This window comes from Hippichthys cyanospilos, chromosome 1 (assembly GCF_059441005.1).
Source record: "Hippichthys cyanospilos isolate Australia breed blue-spotted pipefish chromosome 1, RoL_Hcya_1.0, whole genome shotgun sequence".
Taxonomy (NCBI): Eukaryota; Metazoa; Chordata; class Actinopteri; order Syngnathiformes; family Syngnathidae; genus Hippichthys; species Hippichthys cyanospilos.
The window spans coordinates 1,756,046-1,775,583 of NC_142369.1; the positions used below are offsets into that span (position 1 = coordinate 1,756,046).

At 46.0% G+C, this 19,538-nt stretch overlaps 1 protein-coding gene across 7 annotated transcripts in view; it reads left to right on the forward strand.

Moving 5' to 3' along the window:
* The window catches only part of ppargc1a (peroxisome proliferator-activated receptor gamma, coactivator 1 alpha), a 160,396-nt gene that overhangs the window by 111,642 nt on the left and 29,216 nt on the right, over nt 1–19,538 (forward strand). For 5 of the 7 annotated variants that reach the window (XM_088417790.1, XM_088417767.1, XM_088417805.1 and 2 more), the window contains 2 exons: nt 1,359–1,538; nt 18,074–18,268. In XM_088417790.1, coding sequence (XP_088273916.1) covers nt 1,359–1,538; nt 18,074–18,268 — 375 coding nt within the window. The remainder of the gene's footprint in view (nt 1–1,358; nt 1,539–18,073; nt 18,269–19,538) is intronic. The other 2 variants (XM_088417779.1, XM_088417812.1) reach the window with 1 other exon arrangement.

Genomic DNA, 19,538 nt, shown 5'->3' on the forward strand with positions numbered 1-19,538 from the left:
GGGGGGGGGGGGGGGGGGGGGGCATGCATATTCAGAACAACGCATCACACAGGAGCAATTGTAAGGAAAAGCGAAGCAATCTAGGATGAAAAAAAAAACAAAAAACAAAACCAACTTGAAACTGAGTAATGTAATGCACGTCGGCGGTGTTCAACTTTGGAACTACATTTGTTGTGGTGTCTCTAGGCATGTTTTTATAAAAGAACGATAGAAGATACAAATGTGATTGTTTTGTGTTGCATCCGTTGGAAAATATTACCACATAAGGGCATACCGCGCTTTGATAAACAATTAGCATATTGCCGTCATGTTCCAATTTATTTGCTTTCAATTTGAAAATGTACTGTTTCGCCGATACCTGCAGAAACCCTGTCAAAATTTCAATAGTAATAATGCAGTTTTCGGTGCAGTAACTTTGATTTTCTATACTATGTCTACTTCTATTGCCAACATATATTTGCCAGCTAGCGTCCTATCAGAGTGAGCAATTGTCGCAGATGATTTTTTAATACCTTCATATCTGCATTCAAATTGTATCTAAAAAGAAGCTTGATACAAACGTCTCTTAATTTTTCAGTTCTAAATCTTTTTTAACCTAGGTTCTTGCTATATATATATATATATATATATATATATATATATATATATATATATATATGTTTGTGCACTTTTACTATGTGTGTGGATGCTATGAAGAACGTTTTCTCATCCACGGTGTTGCTGTAGTGTGACAGGAATCATTTTGCAGTGGATTAAAAACAAAATATGGTTGTAATGGATGGATTTATTAAAAAAAAGTTGTGACGGTTTACGCAGGGATGTAGCAACTCAGCATGCGTGTGAAAATGTTGAAAAGAGCAAGAGTTTCCCCTCTTGGATGGCGCCGGCCGCCCTCTAGCTCCGCCCCTGTTGAGCCAGTAACTTTGCAGCATGTCTTCAAATTTGTCTATTGATGCAAAAAGGCAGCAATGCGTGTTGAGCATCCTTACAGCAGCTTTCTTCCACTTCCCTTCACAATGACCCTGCAAAAAAAAAAAAAGAAATATCAGCTGAGATATGCAAATGAGCCCAACCCCTCTGCATCTTGCTCTTTGGCTCTCTCTCTCTTTCAGTCTGTTTGTTTTCACAACACCCAGAGCCTCATTCGACCCCCCCCCCACCCCTCTGCGCTGTTACAGTTGGGTGGGTGGGGGGGCGCAGGCAGCTGCTCCGTAAAGTCCACGACAAGTCGCGGAGATTACATAAAATGTCAGCGGGCGTTTCGCAGGTCGGGGTATCGAACAACGCGCCCGTTAGATCTCTTTATACCGCACTGATTGCCCCCCCCCCCCCCCTTTTCTCCCCTCCCCCCCCGACAGTGCGCTGCGTTGGTTGGCGAAGACCAGCCCCTCTGCCCCGACCTCCCCGAACTGGACCTCTCCGAACTGGACGTGAGCGACCTGGACGCCGACGGCTTCTTGGGCGGCCTCAAGTGGTACAGCGACCAATCGGAGATCATTTCGGCGCAGTATGGCAACGAGGCGTCCAATCTTTTCGAGGTAGGTCGCGGCTGCGTCTTTCACCGCACGAAAAACACAAAAACAGCCGAGGCGCGCGGGCCAGATAAGCCGGATAAGCCCGGCGGGACCTTTGTCCCGACCTTATTTGGGGCCCGACGGCACGGCGGTGGGCCTCCTTATCAAAAGTGTTTATTTCAGCTCCCGCTCACTAACGCGGCTCACATCTGAAAGCAAACTCTGGACACGTCGTAAAGAAAGGCTTCTTGTAAAACTTTAATCTTCCCCCTATCGCCCTTCCACTGTTCCTTTTTTCTCTTGTCACCCAGCGAGGCTGCCAACAAGGTCGACGATCCGGTGGCGCCATAAAGCCGTCCGTCTCGCGCTCTTCGTTAGGGGGCCCTTATCGCCGGCCCGGGATCGGACGCGGGGGGGGCGTCACGCGCTCACGTTTTGGGCTGAGCTCGGGGGTCCCGCGGGCCCAATTCTTTCCGAGTTTACCCCGGCGCCAAGAACTCGTTTCGCCGCCTTTGTGTGCGTGTCTCACCTCCGCCGACGCCGAGGGAGCCCAAGTGGCGGCCGGCGTGGCTGTCTGCCGTCCGGCCGAGCGATACGGTTAAAAATACCGACGAGCGTCGCTTTAAAGCGCGATGGCCGTCCGACCAAGCCTAACGCGGTAGAACTCCTCGCAACCGAATCGGAGTTGCGGACGGATATTTTTCACAACTGTGGCAAATCTTAGTCAACTTGAAAAACCTGTTGCGCAATCTACAATCTGACTGAAATGACAACCCAAAACCATCCAATATTGAAAAAAAGAAAGAAATTGCCAAATCTACAATAAGGATTCTTTTTCATACCTACATCGATTTCTCGCATAATATCTTTTGACTTTTATCCTGTCTTCAAGCGTTAAGCTTGACGCTTCCGCAAAACCCGCGCTTCAAACGACGGTATTCCGGCAGCCGCGCCCCTCCACGCATAACAGATTTGCGTATCTTCCGGAATTTCTTCACGAAAACATGGCGGACCAACTATTGCTTATGGAAGTTGGTCAGTACAGACACCTTTATGATTCAGCTGAAAAGGACTACCGTGACCTAAACACCGTAAACAACTCCCACCACGTCGGGTAGAGATGAGGAGCCTGTTTGGATCCATTGAACGGACTAGGATTCTCTACCTCTGTTATAGAGTGGTGTTGTTGGTAGTCCTTGTACTGCCACCTATAGTATGGGAGGATATCGTCTTACTGCGGGGGAAAGCCGCTCCGAGTACACGGTGCTGCAAAACGCGTGCCAAGTAGAAACCAAAATACATTTTGCATTTCATACAACAGCGGGATTTATTTGTTGTTGTATAAGGAAGTAAGAAATAGGGAAAGGCTTCAAAGCACAGATTTTTTTTTTCAGTTTTTTTTCACATATGCAGGTTTAGTTGGAAAGATGTTTAACTGTATTTCAGCCAAGTGGTGGCGCGCTCCTGGTGGTGGGATTACTAGGTGGTCGTGCCAAGTTGAACGTTGAGATTTTGTCACCATCTGGGTGAAATTTCAGCTCCCTGGTTTCTTCTTTCAACGCTTTCCCTTTGAAATTACTTTGATGTAAAGATGAAAGGGATGGACAGAATACCGCACAAGTGGCATAATATTACAAATTATGGAAATTCCTTTGATTAACCCTAACCCATAATAGAACCAATTGGAAAAAAAACACTGGGGAGCTGAAATTTCCAGCAGATGATTAAAACATGTAAAATTTCAAGATGCAACAATTCCAACATTTTTATTTGATTGCAGCTGGACGTGCGAGATTTTGTGTACAAAAATAATCCTTTTCCAAATTTTGGACCATATAAAATCATTATATTTAGAACTTTTTAGATATGTTTTAAGAGGATTTATTACATTAATTTTTGGTGGTCAAACTATGTCAGGCAACAGAAAATTCTCTGTTGACTTGATATAACTGATGCCACGGAATTATTTGAGTGTTTGAAGGAAAAAAAAATCATAAATAATGTTTAATTATCAGGCTTTTAAAGCCTTTACAAAAATAGGCGAAAAAATGCAATGCGTACAAGTGTGTGCACGAAGGTTAATACGTATTCTGTGAATCGTCTTTCTCGATTCCCCTTCTGGCCAGCAGGGGGTGCAAAATATATACACTTAAAACTAATGTCCACTACAGTGGACACGAATGAAAAGGACGAAATCAGACAACTTTTGGATTCCGCAACCAAAAACGAATTGAAAACAGCCTTTAGACCCAAACCAAAAAAATGTGTGTGTCGCAGTCCAATGACAATGAGTCCAGCTGGGTAACTGCTACCGTACCCCGCTTTTGTTCTGGTCAGATGTGTGTCCCGCTCACGTGTCCCCGCACGTGCTTCCGCATGAATATTGTACGCTCGCGCCCATGTTTTGGAGCGCTCGCCGCGCACGCCAGCAGCTATTGTGTCACGCCGAGTGAAAGCTCTGCAAATCTGAGTCGTGAAGAGGCGAGGGTAGGGGGTGAGAGAGGGTACGGTTTGAACCCCCCCCCGCCCCCCCGCCATCTTTGGAAAGTTTCGAGTCACCATATGAAGTGGCCAGTTCCTCATGTAGCAAGACCCGGCTAATCCCTTTTAATCTGACAGGGGAAAGTTTGCCTCTTGGCAAGGATTAGAGCGCCGAGGGGAGGGGGAGTGATCGGGGTGTGCGCGGCGGCGGCGGCGGCGGTTAGCGGGGCTCCTGATGTATTTCCTAATTAGCCTGCCGGAGCATCGGCGTAGTCAAATCCTGATTGTCATCTCGGAGCCACTTTCAAATGGCGGCGAGGTCGGCCCGAGCGATACGGCCGCCGCTTTCGGAGGCGTCGCGCGTCCTGCTTCGACGTTTGCGCGGACTACATTTGAACCGAACGCGGGACAGCGACGTCGGACCGGCAGGTGTCCCCCGGTCGGCCTTTTGCTCCGTTACGGACCGTGCCGACCCCCTGGATCCCGATCCGCACATGCTAAACTTGCCTCACTCGTGTTCGACACCTTCCAAATGGAATATGGCCGCTCTATTTCGGGCCGCGGTTGTTAAGGGGGCGCTAGCTCCAATAATTTCCTGATGTACTGCCAAAGATAACAGCATGGAAGTGTTGACCTAATGTCTTTTGAACCGGCTCGAGCCCTGCTAGGATTACACGGCAGGCGGTCGACGCGCGGGACGGGGGGGGGGGGGATCAAGACGGGAAAAAGACAGAATTCGGACACCCCTTAATCAATCGACGAACTGATCCGGGATTATTGCTGACGATGGGGCCGCTCAGAGGCACCCTAGAGTGTACGTGAGAAAATGCAGTAGCGTTTCTTTTCAAATTAAGAGCAAATTGATTGGAAGGTGAAGGAGCTTGTTGCTACATTGTGGTATGGTAAATCCTTTGGACTGTAACGATGTTTAGTTACATTTTTGGGTTTGAATCTTTTTTCAGACTCTCTTTTGCTATCATATTTGAAGAGAATAATACTGTCAAAATGTACAAGGGATTGGATGTGTGGACTCTTTAGACGTATAATTACGTCTTTGGGGCTGAATGTTTGGACTCTGCTCGGAGATATAATTAGGTCTTTGGGATTAAATGCGCCAGATTTTGTCAGACTCGTTTGCCATAATATTTGAATGAAATAACGCTGAAAATATGTACATGGGAATGGATGCCGGGACTCTTAAAACGTATAATTACGTCTTTGGGACTGAACGTTTGGACTCTGTAAAGAGAGATAATTACGTCTTTGCGATTGAATGCGCCAGCTTTTTTCTGGCTCTCTTTTACCATAATATGTCAGGAAAATGATGCTGTAAATATGTACATGTGATGGGACGCCGGGACTTTTAAGAAGCATAGCTACGTCTTTGGGATTGAATGAGTTAACGGTCCTGTTTCATTGGGTTTTTTGGGGGGAATATTCCTGGGTCAATTTAAGTATGAGTATGTAGAACTGTCGGTAATGGGGACAAAACATTCCAATGAAAGTTGCTCTCAAGACTTGGTTCAAACTATTGCTAACCACTTGCGCCATGCTAGGCTAGCACCGGTCAAATCGGGGTTCGAGTACCCCTGGGGGTACGTGAGGGCATTTCAAGGGTACCCGGCAGATTTTAACTGAAATAAAACGCTTAGTAATGCCGTGACAGTAACGGTAGAGTTGTCTTTTCAAATTAAGAGCCAACCAACTGGAACAGGGGGTATTTTATTGCAAAACGGTGTTGCAGTGAGCCATAAGCAAAACGTTTTGTGAATTTTTATCCCGCTGAGCATCCCGCAGCGATTTCTATAGCCAAAGCCATTCTGAATTTTTATCGGCCGAAGAGGCATCTATGATCGAATTACGCCAGCTGGAACAGGAACATAAGAATCCGCGCCGTTCTGTCCACCTGTTCCCGAATAATATTTCGGTTGTTCCCTTTTCACCGAGCCGTCGGCGCGGGATTTTTTTCGGTCCGCGTCACGGCCAAGCATCCCGGCGCATTTGTCCACGCCGGGGCCAGACAGACACGAGGACAGATGGGTAAAGAAGGAGAAGGTTTGGGCCGGCGCCAGGCTGAATCAAAGCCCCAGGATTGCAAGTAAAAGGTTGTGGGCTTTGCAGCTAGTAAAATGAAATGCCAAGGCTTTAGTGTCTTACGAAGATAGTTTGCGTGGACATTCCGCAAGCATGCCGGCGGCTCTGTCGCACGCGCGCCATGACACTTTAGACCCACTCATCCTTTCTGGCATCCTCCTGCAGAATTCTCATCATTTTCGGTCATTTTCTTCCACGTCACTATTTTGTCACTAGCGGTTGCGCCATCTCGAAATTCAACATGTTGTCGACATCTGGGTGAAATTTCAGCTCCCTGGTGCCTTCTTTAAATGGTCCGCCTTTGATGGGAAATGACTTGAAAATAAGGAGCAAAGAATTGGCCAATTGACTTTTTGGGAATTTTTTTTTTCCACTTTCGGATAATCTATTGTTTATTTTTTTCCGTGTATTCATTGTTATTATTTAACATCGTTCTTACTGAATAATCAAGAACTTACAGAAGTAGAAGACTAACTTATGATGCTTTTGTATTATTATCATAATCGATAGTTTATTTGATTACTTGTTTTTTACCCATGCTAATTTGGATTCTCAAATGTTTTTTTGAAGTAAACCTGACCTGTTACTGCAGTTCCTGAGACTATAGCTAACCGGAGGGTTAAGGTGAAGGTGTAATGGATCGACGGGCTCCAAAAATCAGCAGTAGATTAGCTCATGCGCTTGTTAGTGGAAACACACATACAGTATACACACTTACAGGGCAGGCTCTTATTGTTCCTGTTCCTGCACCCTGCTGCGCACTTTGATTTTGCAAATTTATGCTGACATTTGAGTATACGCCGCCCACACGGCGCTACAGCAAAGAGGTGTACGAATTACCACGGTCGCCACCCCTTCCTCATCTCAGCCGTTATCGTGCGGCGGGCCGGGCCGCCGCCGGAACAGGCGCGCGCTCGCCCGTCTTCCCGCCGCCTCCTCTGGCTCCCGAGGCGGAGGATTTGTTTCTTCTGGATAGGCGGGGAGGGGGAAGGCGGCGGGATCTTTACCAATAGTCCCTTCTGGGAAGGTTTGGGAACGGGAGCGAGGGAAGGATGTGAGCATCCTTTTGGTCTCGCGCTATCTCCCCTCCGCACCCGTCCCAGCGGGAAGCGGCCGCCGCCGATCGCGGAACGCTACCCAGCCGATCCCGAACCCCCACCCGGCTGATCCCGAACCCCCGAGTGTCACCGCCACCGGTGTCTACAGGTGTGTAATTGAAACGTGGCGCGCGCGCATCAGATAGCGGTCTTTCCGAGCCGCCGCCGGCTATTTTTAGCCAATGGGGTAATCTCGGCTAAGAGCCTTTCAGGGCTGTTTCGCGTTAACCTGGCCAAAACGCTAAGCCAATAATCCAACCCTCCCCCAGACTCACACACACAAACGCGCACACGATAACGCTCCGTTTCGTCTTTAACCCCTTGACATCGGAATTTATTTCCGATAGTTAAAAAACGGTTGGGTTTTTATCCAAGTAGATCAATTTGTGGACGTTGATTCAGTGTCGCCAAAAAAATAAAATGAATATACATTTTGGCATGATGCAAATTAGGCAGCAATGGTAAAATTCCACCTGTAAACTCACATTGGTATCATGTTTGATTATGTACACATTTGACTTGAATTCAGTTTGTTTTTTAGCCAAAAATTGCGCTACAGTCACATGCTCTTTTCGTACTTATCACATACAGGATGGCTGAAATTGTCCATCCCTGTGTCCAAACACACCTGTTTTGTCTGCTGAGGACAAGAGAACATTTATGTGTGCTTCAGCAAATCTTGGAGCCACTTAAAAAATGTTCAGCTCAGGCTCGGTTGTTGTCATGAATGAAAATTAGTGAGGGTACGCAAATGCGGCAAGTGAAGCATGCGTCGTTAGTGATTCGTACCTGCGTACCAGTTATGTGCATATGTGCTTATAACTATCCCACTTTTACTATTATATACTACGAAACACTAGTATAAAATATAAAAATACACATTATAATGTACCTACCTTTACGCCCACTCAGTTTCACTAAGCTTTTCGTGTGGAGAATCAACATTTGCATCCAACCAAATCTTTTAAATATCTTCCAAATAATTTGCCAATGACGCTCTTCCTCCTCATGTTTGCAGTCCAATAATTGTGACGTAGCACGATTCCAACTTTGCGCTCCAAAAAAATGGATGTAGTCTTCCATCCGGCCGGAAACGAATGCTTTTTACTTTCTAGGTATGTGATGGCAATGCATTAACCATTACCGGAGGAATACAGATGCTATTTTTGGCTGAGAGGGGGTTTGATGCGAATTCGCGACAATCTGCCTCGAGGGTAACCCGGGACTGGATCCGTGGAATTATTTTCGACTTCCCTACAGCAGAGATTCTCACATTAAACTTGGAAGGATTACTGCGCTGACATAGGGGCATAGAATTTTGTTTCACAATCCAAAAAGATGGCGAAAAGCCCATCGAGATCTTTCTTTCGATACCACGTATCAAATAATCGATGTTTCTTGATACGAGGCGGAAATGCGACGCGTCGGCCTGGTTTGTTGCATTTCTTGTGTCTTTGTTCCAGTGCGTGCGTAAATATAGCTGCGTCTTATTTTCCAAGCGTTTGCACACGCCTGAGATAGTTCAAGAGGCTCTCGGAGGCTGGATGACTCAATTAGCTGGCTAATCAAGTGCCTTTGAAAAGATCCTTTTTACATGTACATGATCTTTATGCCGTGGTTTGAAAAACAACCTAAAAGCGTAACATCGTGTGCGCCGCCACTGCGCTTTGATGCTCGGGAATATTTTGAGTATTTATGGAAAAACCGGAAAAGTTGTTGAAAAACGGAAGTTGTTGTTGGAGGAGGAAATTAAAGTAGCGGTCGTTGGTCGGTCGATGACAATCAATCGACCCAAGAATCGGAATCGGGACGCTTTTTTTTGGACATACCACCTCGTATGTATTATTCATTTAGGGTACAATAAAAAAATAAATAAATAAAAAAAACGTTGCTTCAGAGCCCCGCGGCCACCCCGGAAAAAAGAAATGGCCGAAAATTGCTCCTCAAATTATGTCAATGCTTCACATAATTGCCCCTCTCAAAAAATATTTCGAGCTTCGAGAAGTGGGGTACAACCTGGACTAGCTGCCAGTCAGTCACAGGCAAATATAGTGCTCATTAAAAAACAAAATGACGAACTTAAGGTTTAACATTGCTCGGTTTGTGGATTTTTAACTTGATAATGTAGGACTTTCTCCAATATAACCTATGAAATGTTCTTCTGATATACGGGCGCCATGGTGAAAATTCAAATTTTACAAGGGAGCGAGAAAAGCTTGAAAAACCAAGAAGCAATCTCTTAAAAAAAAAAAAAATCAGTTTTGAAGTGTGAAGTACAGAATAAAACAGAGTATTACGCTACGAAAGTTTGTTGAGCATTTTATTTTGGAATTGGGGGTTCCTGGAGCTCTTGAGACATAAAAAACGTAGGAAAATAAAAAAAAAAACAAGATTTCAAACTCAGGTTTTGTCAAAAACGAAAATCAAACGAAAAACTGCTCTCATCCTGCTGACCCCTATCTCAGCAGGCTTCAGGCAGTGAGCGGGGCACACCCTGAACTTGTTGCCAGCCAATCGCAGGGCACACAGAGACGAACAACCATTCATGCAGCCAATCACACTTAAGGACAATTAAGTTTGTCCATTTCACCTGCCAGGCATGTTTTTGGAGTGTGGGGGAAGCCGGAATGCCCGGAGAGAACCCACGCAGGCTCGGGGAGAACATGCAAACCCCACACAGGAAGGCCGGAGCCAAGGGGATTGGAACCGGGTCCTTTAAACTGTGAGGCAGACGTGCTATCCATTACCCCACCGAAAAAGTTAAACAAGGTCTCTAAATAGTTCATTAGGACTGGATAGCTGCATTATTGATTATTCACGAGGTCACACAAACTCAATGAGAAGGACCACAGCCGAGATTCAAACCCAGAACCTCCGAATAGTGAGGCAAAGGTGCTAATTCCCTATCTCCTGAGTCAAATTGATCCGGAATTTTACCGTATTTTCCGCAGTATAAGGCGCACCCTCAATTAATGACATATTTTCAAACTTTTTCCATATATAAGGCGCACCCTTAATTAGTAACATATTTGAAAACCTTTTCAATCACAATATAGTAATACTCAAAGTAATAATAATAACTCAAATAATAACTCTCAATAGCATAATAACTCAATGTCAATATGAGCAACCTTGTTAAACTGTAAACACGCTAAAGAAACAGGTAAAGTTTACTTTATCACTTCATACCCTATCTACCAATATCAATCACAATATTGATCCATATATAAGGCGCACCTGATGATAAGGCGCACCATCAGCGTTTAAAAAAAATTAGGGCTCTTAGGGGCGCATTATACTGTGGAAAACACGGTAGTTTTAAAGACAACAAAAAAAAACCAGGATAAATCATCTTGGAGTCCTGGTGAAGCGTCATCTTATTCGAGGCCGGTCAAACCGACCCCCGAAACAATCCTTACGGGGAGGCGCGGTTGAAGGAGTTTGGCGCGGAAGAGCCCCATCAAACACACTCCCAGAACGCCGGCGTCCATATGTGTGGCATTGATGTTCGACAAAGATGAACCTTGTACCAGCTTTGTTCTCTTTACTTGTAAAGAGGACGCAAAAGCCTTGTGAAGTCCTCTCTCTTTGACGAGCCCATATGGCACTTGAAAGTACGCCACAATCGCGGGGCCGGGTAGCGCTGAGGCGTTTGGTGGGGGGCTGGGGGGGGCGGCTGAGATAGTGCGCTTGCAAAGTCACGAGCGGGATAAGAGACTCCGCCTCTACCTGCTTCCAAGCGCTCAAACACGCAGAAGTCAAGGTAAAAGATAATGCGTTTATTTGGTAATCAGCAAATAGCTTTTAGCCGGTGGGTAAGTGGCGGCGCCTGTGAGGCCTTGATAAGATCGTGTGCTTTCAGGTGTTTCCCTGTCACGCCGCCATTCAGCGCAAATTGAATACGGTGACCTTCTTTCGCCGCCGCGTCAAATTGACTGCATTTCCCCCCAAAAGATTCCGCCATTTCAATTACCATACATCTGCGATATTGCGCACGCACGCAGGCGAGCGCCCGCCTTCCCGCGCCAAGCGTGATGCGAGTTGCGACAACGACGCGCACAATTTGTTTGATACGGCGCATCGGCGTCCTTCCGAGGACGCCGTAACTGCGACAGAACGCTACGGAAGGGCTCGGACGGGGCTCGGAAGGTCACATACGCGTGCACCTGCATTGTTATGGGGAGGCGCGGTAGGAGAGGATGCGGACCCAGAATTCGGGGAGGCAGAGAAGCGGGGCGTGCTTAAAAATAGTCATTTAATAAGAAGATGACAAAAAATAACAAGGTAAAAAACTTCATACAAAGTAACTAACCATAAACTTACGACTCTCACTAAATACAATTCCAACTAACGAGACAACAATGAACACCTGGACAAGGCACAATTGGGGCAGGAAACTGATTGGCTGACACAAGGGAGCGGGATAAGGAGGACGGGTGAACACGATCAAACTAACAAGACACTGACACAAGGGGGCCAGAAACAGGATCCACACACATGAGCAAATCTCAATCCAAAAACCCAGACCATGAAAAGGCAAAAACAGAAACTAACACAAGCCTAGAACATGAAATCAATAGTGAACTCTGATACCAACCCGGAACACAACAAATACGACCCCAGAACACAACAAATACGACCCCAGAACATCACATGCCGACATACACGGCCTGTGGCGGTGTTTTATTAAAAACACAAAAAAACCTCCGTACGTACCGTGTTTTCCTTGCCTTTCCATGTTACCTTTCCACCTCACAAAGGGCCCCCAGAATGCTTTGCTCACCTGTGTGCAAGCGATTTATTCATTCAAATCATATTTATAAAGCAAAATGACGCAAACATTTCTTTGTACTTCATTCTAATCATTGCTTTTTACTTAAGCTCTGTACAGTGAATGCATGGAGCAAGATTGTGTGCAGTATGCATTTAAGTTTATGAAAGCACGACTCGTGAAACACAGCCATATTTAGCTGTTTCTATGAGGAGAAAGCCTTGCTCAGTGCAACATCCATCCATCGGTTTTCTACAGCCTCTTATCCTCATTAGGGTCATTAGCTTACTGGTGCCGATCCCAGCCATATTTGGGCAGTAGGCGGGGGACGTTCCGGACTGGTTGCCAGCCAATCGCAGAGCACACAGAGACAAACAACCATTCACAATCACGATCACAACTTAGGGCAAATTGGAGTGTCCAATACACTTACCGAGTCCAAATCGAGAACGTGTAAACTCTGCACAGGACTCTCAATATTTTCTGCTCAGCCGGTCATTCCCGCTTCAATCCTCCCAAGTCCCTGACAGTTTCTCATAAATGGAAAAACGGCGAACTAGGCAGTAACGATTATAACGACTGATTAAAACGGCGGATGAGATAAACCGTTCCGTCAGGTTTCGCCTGTCGTTGTTTAAACGTTTTCATGTTTCGGCGGTCCGTCGGCGGACGGCCGGACATTGCGTCGGTACCGACGGAGCGGCCGCCTCTGCGTATTCGCAGTGAACCAAGAGACTGCAGTCTGGAGTTCATCGCCAGCTCCCGTTCCTGCGGCGCGCTATAAAAACTCACAGGTTTGAGCCGCAGGAATAGGGCGAGGCCGCACTAAAGGAAGAAGAAAGCCCGTCCCACTCGGCTGCGGTCGCATACGTATCCTGCCCGCGTACGGTCTATACAGTACATTCATATATCCATCGCCTCTTCTCACTTTCTTTTTTCCTCTCTCGTGCTCATCTGATAGTGTTCTAACGGCGCGGAACGGTTCCCGGGAGGTATCTCTTTCTAACGCGCGCGCGCGTCTTCATCGACGGGTCAAAGCATTTCCTCTCTGATGCGTTGCTCGCGCGGCCTCCGAAAGCAGAGACAGACATCTGGCATATAAATAGCCGGCGCGCTCCTGCGATGCCGCCTAATGTCAGTTCATCCGCATAGCCCGCCCGCCCGCTTTAACAAGGAGACTCCGAGCGGTGAATTCCGAGCAGGACTAATGGATTATTACAAAGTCACGCTAGCGCCACCGCCACATCAAACGATTGGATTGGGAGTAACTTCCGACGATAACAAGAGCCAGTCGGCTGCTATTTATTAAAGCTAATCGCAGCGCCGGGCCGGATGGAGGTTTAGCATTTAGTTTTATGGTTCGGAACTCTGTCAGGAACACGAGGGGGGACTCTTACGTACGGTCGCACACGGGCCGTAATCACCCTCTCTCCATTTCGGCGACTTGGCGCTAAATGAACGGAGGTCTCCGGCGGGACGCTCCGACCCGTCTCCCGCCGCGCCCTTACCCTTTCCCCCTCCGCCGCCGCCGCCATATGTGCGTCCGGCCCCGGCTGCCTCACCTTGATTTAGTCCTCCCGCACCTCCGGCGGAGTGACATTATTTGTTTAGCTCCTCGCAAAGTTGAAAGCCGACACGATTCGTCTGGAACGTGATGAAACGTGACCGTCCAGGAAAGATTTAGATGAAGCGGCGCAATTAAAGTGTCACGCCGCAAAGCGAGATAAATGAAACTTTAACTGCAGATGACCCACTTAATCGCTGATGTTTTGTCGGCGGGACTTCATCTCCCGCTTCCTTTTTAACATGGAAATGATGCATTGCCCCCCCACCCCTCCCCGTTTCAATAGCCAGGGAATTTTTCTGTTAGCCTTTGCGATGCTCAAGAAGCAATTAGCAGATTTAATTTGACTATTTGGCCCGGAGTTTGGAGGCAAGTGTTTGTTTAAAGCAGCTCCTTTCACCTTTTTCCTCCCGCCCGCCCGTTATCAGCACGGTGAATAGTATCTCCTGGAACACAATGCCTCGGTCTGGAACTCAATAAAATAGTTAATGGCAAGGACAATCTCAAAGACAGCCCCACCTGATAACAAAAGGACCTCACCTAATAATGAACAAGCGGCTTTCTTTGCGCCGACGCGGGGCAAAAGAGGCGGGAGGGGAAACTCTGCCAAGCACTTGCCGGCATGTTTTATGGCTAATTGAAGCATTTGGAATAAAACAGCCGCAGAATGGCACCCCTTAGAATTGCGCCGGGGTTAATATATTGTGATCCCACAATTAGCCCGGGATTGTTAAGATCTCTTTAATTCGGCGAGGTCCATTAAGCGAGATGGGCGAGGAGACGTTTATTTTTTTTTTTTTCCCCTTTGTTCTCCCTGCCCCCGATAGTCTCCGGAGCTCAGTGGTAATCAATATAAGTGGACCGCAACCAGGTTAGCCGACGGGCTTCGTGCGCATCCGTCGTACGCGGCCGAGAGCTTTTCCGACGCCGCCTAGGAGTCAGGGATGAGATTTTTGGAGGTCAGGTTACGCCACCGCCCTCGCGTTTGACTTTCACGCGGGGATCCGGGAAATAAAACCAACGGATTGGATTCATTCGTCGTTATGAAAATCGGCCACTTGAAAATGAGACGAATGGGGAAGATCCAGGTTTCGCACGAGTGCCCGATTATCGGGCGGGTGCTTTAGGGCCAGGCGATAAGACCGAACCGTAAAATCTCAATTTTCGCCAGTCGCTCCGGACCCGGGATCATCAACCGTTTTCAAACTGAGAGTTACCTCAGGGAAAAGTCTTTGTTTTTGCCATGTGAAGTGTAATTGCAATAAAATAAGGATTGGCATCTTCTTTCAGGCATTTTGATTCACTTGGTTATTTTTTTTCTCTTTTAGACTAACCTGTAACCTGCATAAACACTGTAAAAAGAATAATTAAGAGTTGAAAGTTAACTCATATTGGATTTTTTGGGGGTTTGTTAAGGTTAAAAATGATACAGTTTTCAGGATAATCATAGAGTTTTGTTTTTAATAGATCAATATTTTATTTATTTTCGGTACGACGAGTGGGGGTGGGCGCGCAGAAGTGTTTCTCTTTCCAGGGAGAGGGGGCTTTTCAAAAAATAATCAAGTAGTCAGTAACTATTGCAAATCACTCGTCTAGCATTAGTCCACTTTTGCAAAACTTTACGATATAGCTAATTTTCAATTTTGATTTTTAAAATGACAAATTCATCTAAGTAAAACGATTTATTCCCCAACTAAAGTGTAGAAGCTAAACTATGGGTGTTAGGTTTATGTTCAAAATCATGTAAAATTTGTATATTTTGTTGTTGTTGTCTTGGGTTTATTTGATTAAAACTGTCCATGATTACTGAAAGAAAAAAGTTTTTTTTTTGTTTTTTTTTTAGGGGGGGAGGGCATATCCCCCAGCTCCTATAGGCAGAACATCTCTCTGAGGTGTTATAAACGTGCTAAAATCACTACTGCGGTTCTTGTGTACGGTCTCTTTAGCTAACATCTATTGGGAGAGCTTTGTCTAAAACCTCTCTCACTAATGTTTCTACAGATGAAAATAGACATATTTAAATATTCAAATTTCAATAGAATACTAAGACATTCAATAGCAGCAGCCCGAGTGAGCCTGCGTATTCATTATTAAAAAGAGAAGAGGTAATTGGTAGGTAATTTGAACGATCGGACGGGCTTTTAAATGAAAAATCGGTTGGTCACCAGCTTCGTTCTTTGTCCAACTTTTACACGTGCCCATTATGACAAAAAAAAGCCCCTAGGTCAGTTTTTGTTCTCTTCATGCTAAAAGTGACCACTTTGTATTGAAATGATTGCGATCCTTGGTCTGATCTTGGAGTTCTTCAAACACGGTCAATGATTACAAGTGGTTGGATCACTGGTAAGCCCCCTGGAATGAAAAAACAAGAGCGCGGTGGCTCGCGGAACGTTTTCTCCCCGTATCTCGACTTTAGCGCTGGATGTCGAAGCTAAACAGACGGCTCATTAAAAATGCGAAAAATCCTACTTTGAATCTGTCACGTGCGTTCGGGCCGAGGCGCGCGCCCCGTTTTTCGGCAGGTAATAACGTTTGATGCCGGGGAGCCAAATACGGGTTGCACAGCGTTCCGGCGCGGTGGATTTAAAGCTCCTTACAAGTAATTAAACAGCACGACACCTCATACGGAGCAATTTCCTGCGAGGCGTTTTGCTTGCCAGTGTGGCGTGGCCCCCGTCTACACCGTGTTATCTCGGTGAAATATGTCCCCTTCATCATTTTCTAATAATGACAGAGTGCTCATGTTGTTAGGGAGACGATCGACTCGCTGAGCATCCGATGAACATTTTCCTCACTGTTAGCGAGCTAACTGAACATCTAAGCCGTCTGTGTCATCTCCAAATGAAAATTGAAGCGGGGGCGGGGGGGACATGAAAATAACCGGTGGCGATCGGTGACATTTTGTCAAGGGAAGCGTAATAACACTTATTTAGCCGTTTCCCCAAAACACCCGGCAAACGGATGGGCTTGCACGCAAACAATCGTTTGATTTTGTTGTGACACCCATTTGCTCGTCAAGACACGTCGAGGAACATTGATTGAAAAACAAACAAGTTTAGTTGCCCGTAGCAAGTCCTGGTTGTTTGGATTTAGTTTACATTGTCTATTACCACGTTTTTTTGTTTTTTTAGCTACACGCATATGTATGATTATTTATTGTCTTGAGCGCAATGGTGATTCCATTTCTCAAAAAATATGTTGTTTTTGTGGCCATTTTTCGAACATGATGTCATTCAAAAACCACAGATTTTTTTGTACAATAAATACGTTCCACATAGCTAGCTTGAATGTGACGCTGTGGCTTATCCTGTTTTAAACCCCCGGAGAAACCCAACTCTGGCTTTTTGATGTTTTTTCATGTGTGATATCAAAGAACAAGCATACGAAAAAAAAAAAACCTCTAGGAGGATAAAATGCTGTGTAGATCATAGATCATCAAAACACGACTTTCAATAAGCCACGCTGACGTCCCTTCTAAATGCTTGCAAACGGGAGGTCAAGAGGTGGAATATGTTGTATAAAATTTAGCCCATGTCATGCTCATTTACTGCCATTGGAAATTGGAAACATTTTTGAACATATTGAAAACCCAATGTTTTGACTTGCAGTCCCCATGTTTTTTGCATCAATCCTTTCAACGGCAACTCGCGACGGGAACACGATAGAAACTTTTGTGTTGACACCTCAAAACCACGGGTGGCGCTAACGGGCAACTTAATACATTTAAAGAGAGAGTTTTTTTTTTTTTTTTTTTGTCATATGCATAGTAATACCACAAATTGAAATTCTCATTCTGTTCACTCCCCCAGCAGACTAAACTTCATAATCAAGCAAATAATAAGGTAGGCAATAAAACAGTATGCAAGCCTTTGGATGATTGGCTCAGCCTGAACTCCCATAATGCAAAAGGGTGTTTTTTGTGGAAATGAATTAGCATTTTAATAGCTAAAGGCTTCAAATAGTTGATAGAGAGAACCTTTAAATATGGAAAACGCCATGACAGAGTATAACACAAATATAAAAGCTACTTTTCTTTGACGCAAACTTGACGCCTGTGGTTTGCATCCACTGTTGTGTTTTAAATGGAGAATATACATTTTGCATAAGCGGATGCTAATTCTCCGTATGGGTAGGATTGGTGGCAAACGTCTTGCCAGATTGAACTTGTAGTCATTGTTTGCCCACAAACTCTATTTCTGTCTTCCCTCGATACTTGCTACTTGTCAGCCTTGGTAATGGCTTTTCTCACAGAAGATATTATTTTGGTCCGGTAAAGCTGCGTGTTTAAAATATGAGTGACAGGCTTGACTCACTTTGAAGGGGGGGGGGGGATTTTGTTTGCCAGAATAGAACCAGAGAGAGAGAGAGAAAAAAGTATTAACAATAAAAGTCTGCAAGCAACCACCCACCCACCACTCTTACTTTCTTGGGAGGAAAAGATTTACAACTTCCCGACTAAAATGTCCTATTTTTCCCTTCTCTGTGTGTTTCTGTCTGTCTCCTGCCCCCCCCCCCCCCTCCCCTTTTTTTATTTCTTTTCCCGCCTGCTAAGAAGATAGATGAAGAAAATGAGGCCAACTTGCTGGCAGTGCTTACAGAGACCCTGGATAGCATCCCGGTGGATGAGGACGGTCTGCCTTCGTTTGAGGCTCTGGCAGATGGGGACGTGACCAACGCCAGTGACCAGAGCTGTCCCTCCTCCCCCGACGGCTCGCCTCGCACCCCGGAGCCCGAGGAGCCTTCCCTGGTAAAGCCTCTCCGTTTGTCCTGGCTGCTCTCTCGCTTTCTGGGTCTGGATCACAAAATAGGGCCTCTTCTATTGTCGTGTACTTGTGCAGGTCTTGCTATCGAGATCACTTTTTTGGGGGGGAGGGGGGCGTTTCGGGATCAAATGAATTTTTACTCGGCCTTGTCGTGGTCTCGCAGGGTTCTAGTCAAGACCACAGCAGGCCTTGTCGTGGTCTCGCAGGGTTCGAGTCAAGACCAGACCGGCCGAACCCAAGACATTAGCGAAACTTAGCGGGGCGGCATGGATCGGTGGTAGGGCGGTCGTCTCCCAGCCCAGGGGCCGTGGGTTCGATCCCCCGACCAGCGTCGACGAAGTATCCTTGAGCAAGACTCCGAACCTCCGGTTGCTCCTGATGCTGCGTCATCAGTAGCTAAACGACTAGTTAGTGTAAAGCGATTTGAGTACGAGGTAGAAAAGCGCTATAAGAGTCCAAGTCCATTTACCATTTAGGATAACGGTACAGTGGACCCCCACCCATACAGAGCAGGATCGCTGGCAGTAGTGCTGGGTCATAATGTCAATATATTGCGATACGCCATACGCGTATTGCAATTTAGTACTGAAAATATTAGGGTTATTTTTTTCGCTCAATTTCAATTCCCGCCATCTTGAAAATTTCCATTTACATTTGTCTCGAAAACTTCCATTGTACAATGACATTTATCTCAGCTTGTTTGGACAATTCCTTTTTAATCAATACGATTGCAGGATTTGTTGAAGTGAAACCACTAATTTGATGTCTATTTCCCACTTTGGGGCGACGTGATTTATGGCAAAGATGGCGGTTCTTTTGCTCTCGTCAGGGGTTGTCTGAGAACCTCAAACGAGTTGTAAGCTAGACGTTCACTTGTACTGCTTCATGTCGCAAGAACATACCGGAGTTCGTCTTTGAAAGTGAAAAAAACGACACCGGTCTTTAGTTCCGTTTTTGCGAGTTTGTTTTTTAAGCGTACGGTCTGGCTCTTATCTAGTCGTCGCAATAAGGTCTCGGTTAGCGCGACCGCGCCTTCCAACGCTACCCACGAGCAGCCGCGCTTACACGCGCCCTCCTGTTTCGATCGAGTCAAACGAGCAAATGAGCTAACTGAAATCATAATGGCTCTGATGTGCTAATTCTATTCAAATACAAGCACCGCGGCGGAGCCAAGTATGGCCGGAAATGGAGTGGGCATCGAATGAAAGAAACGGCGTAGCAAAATTCATCTCCTCTATTCCCGGTAGGCCCGGG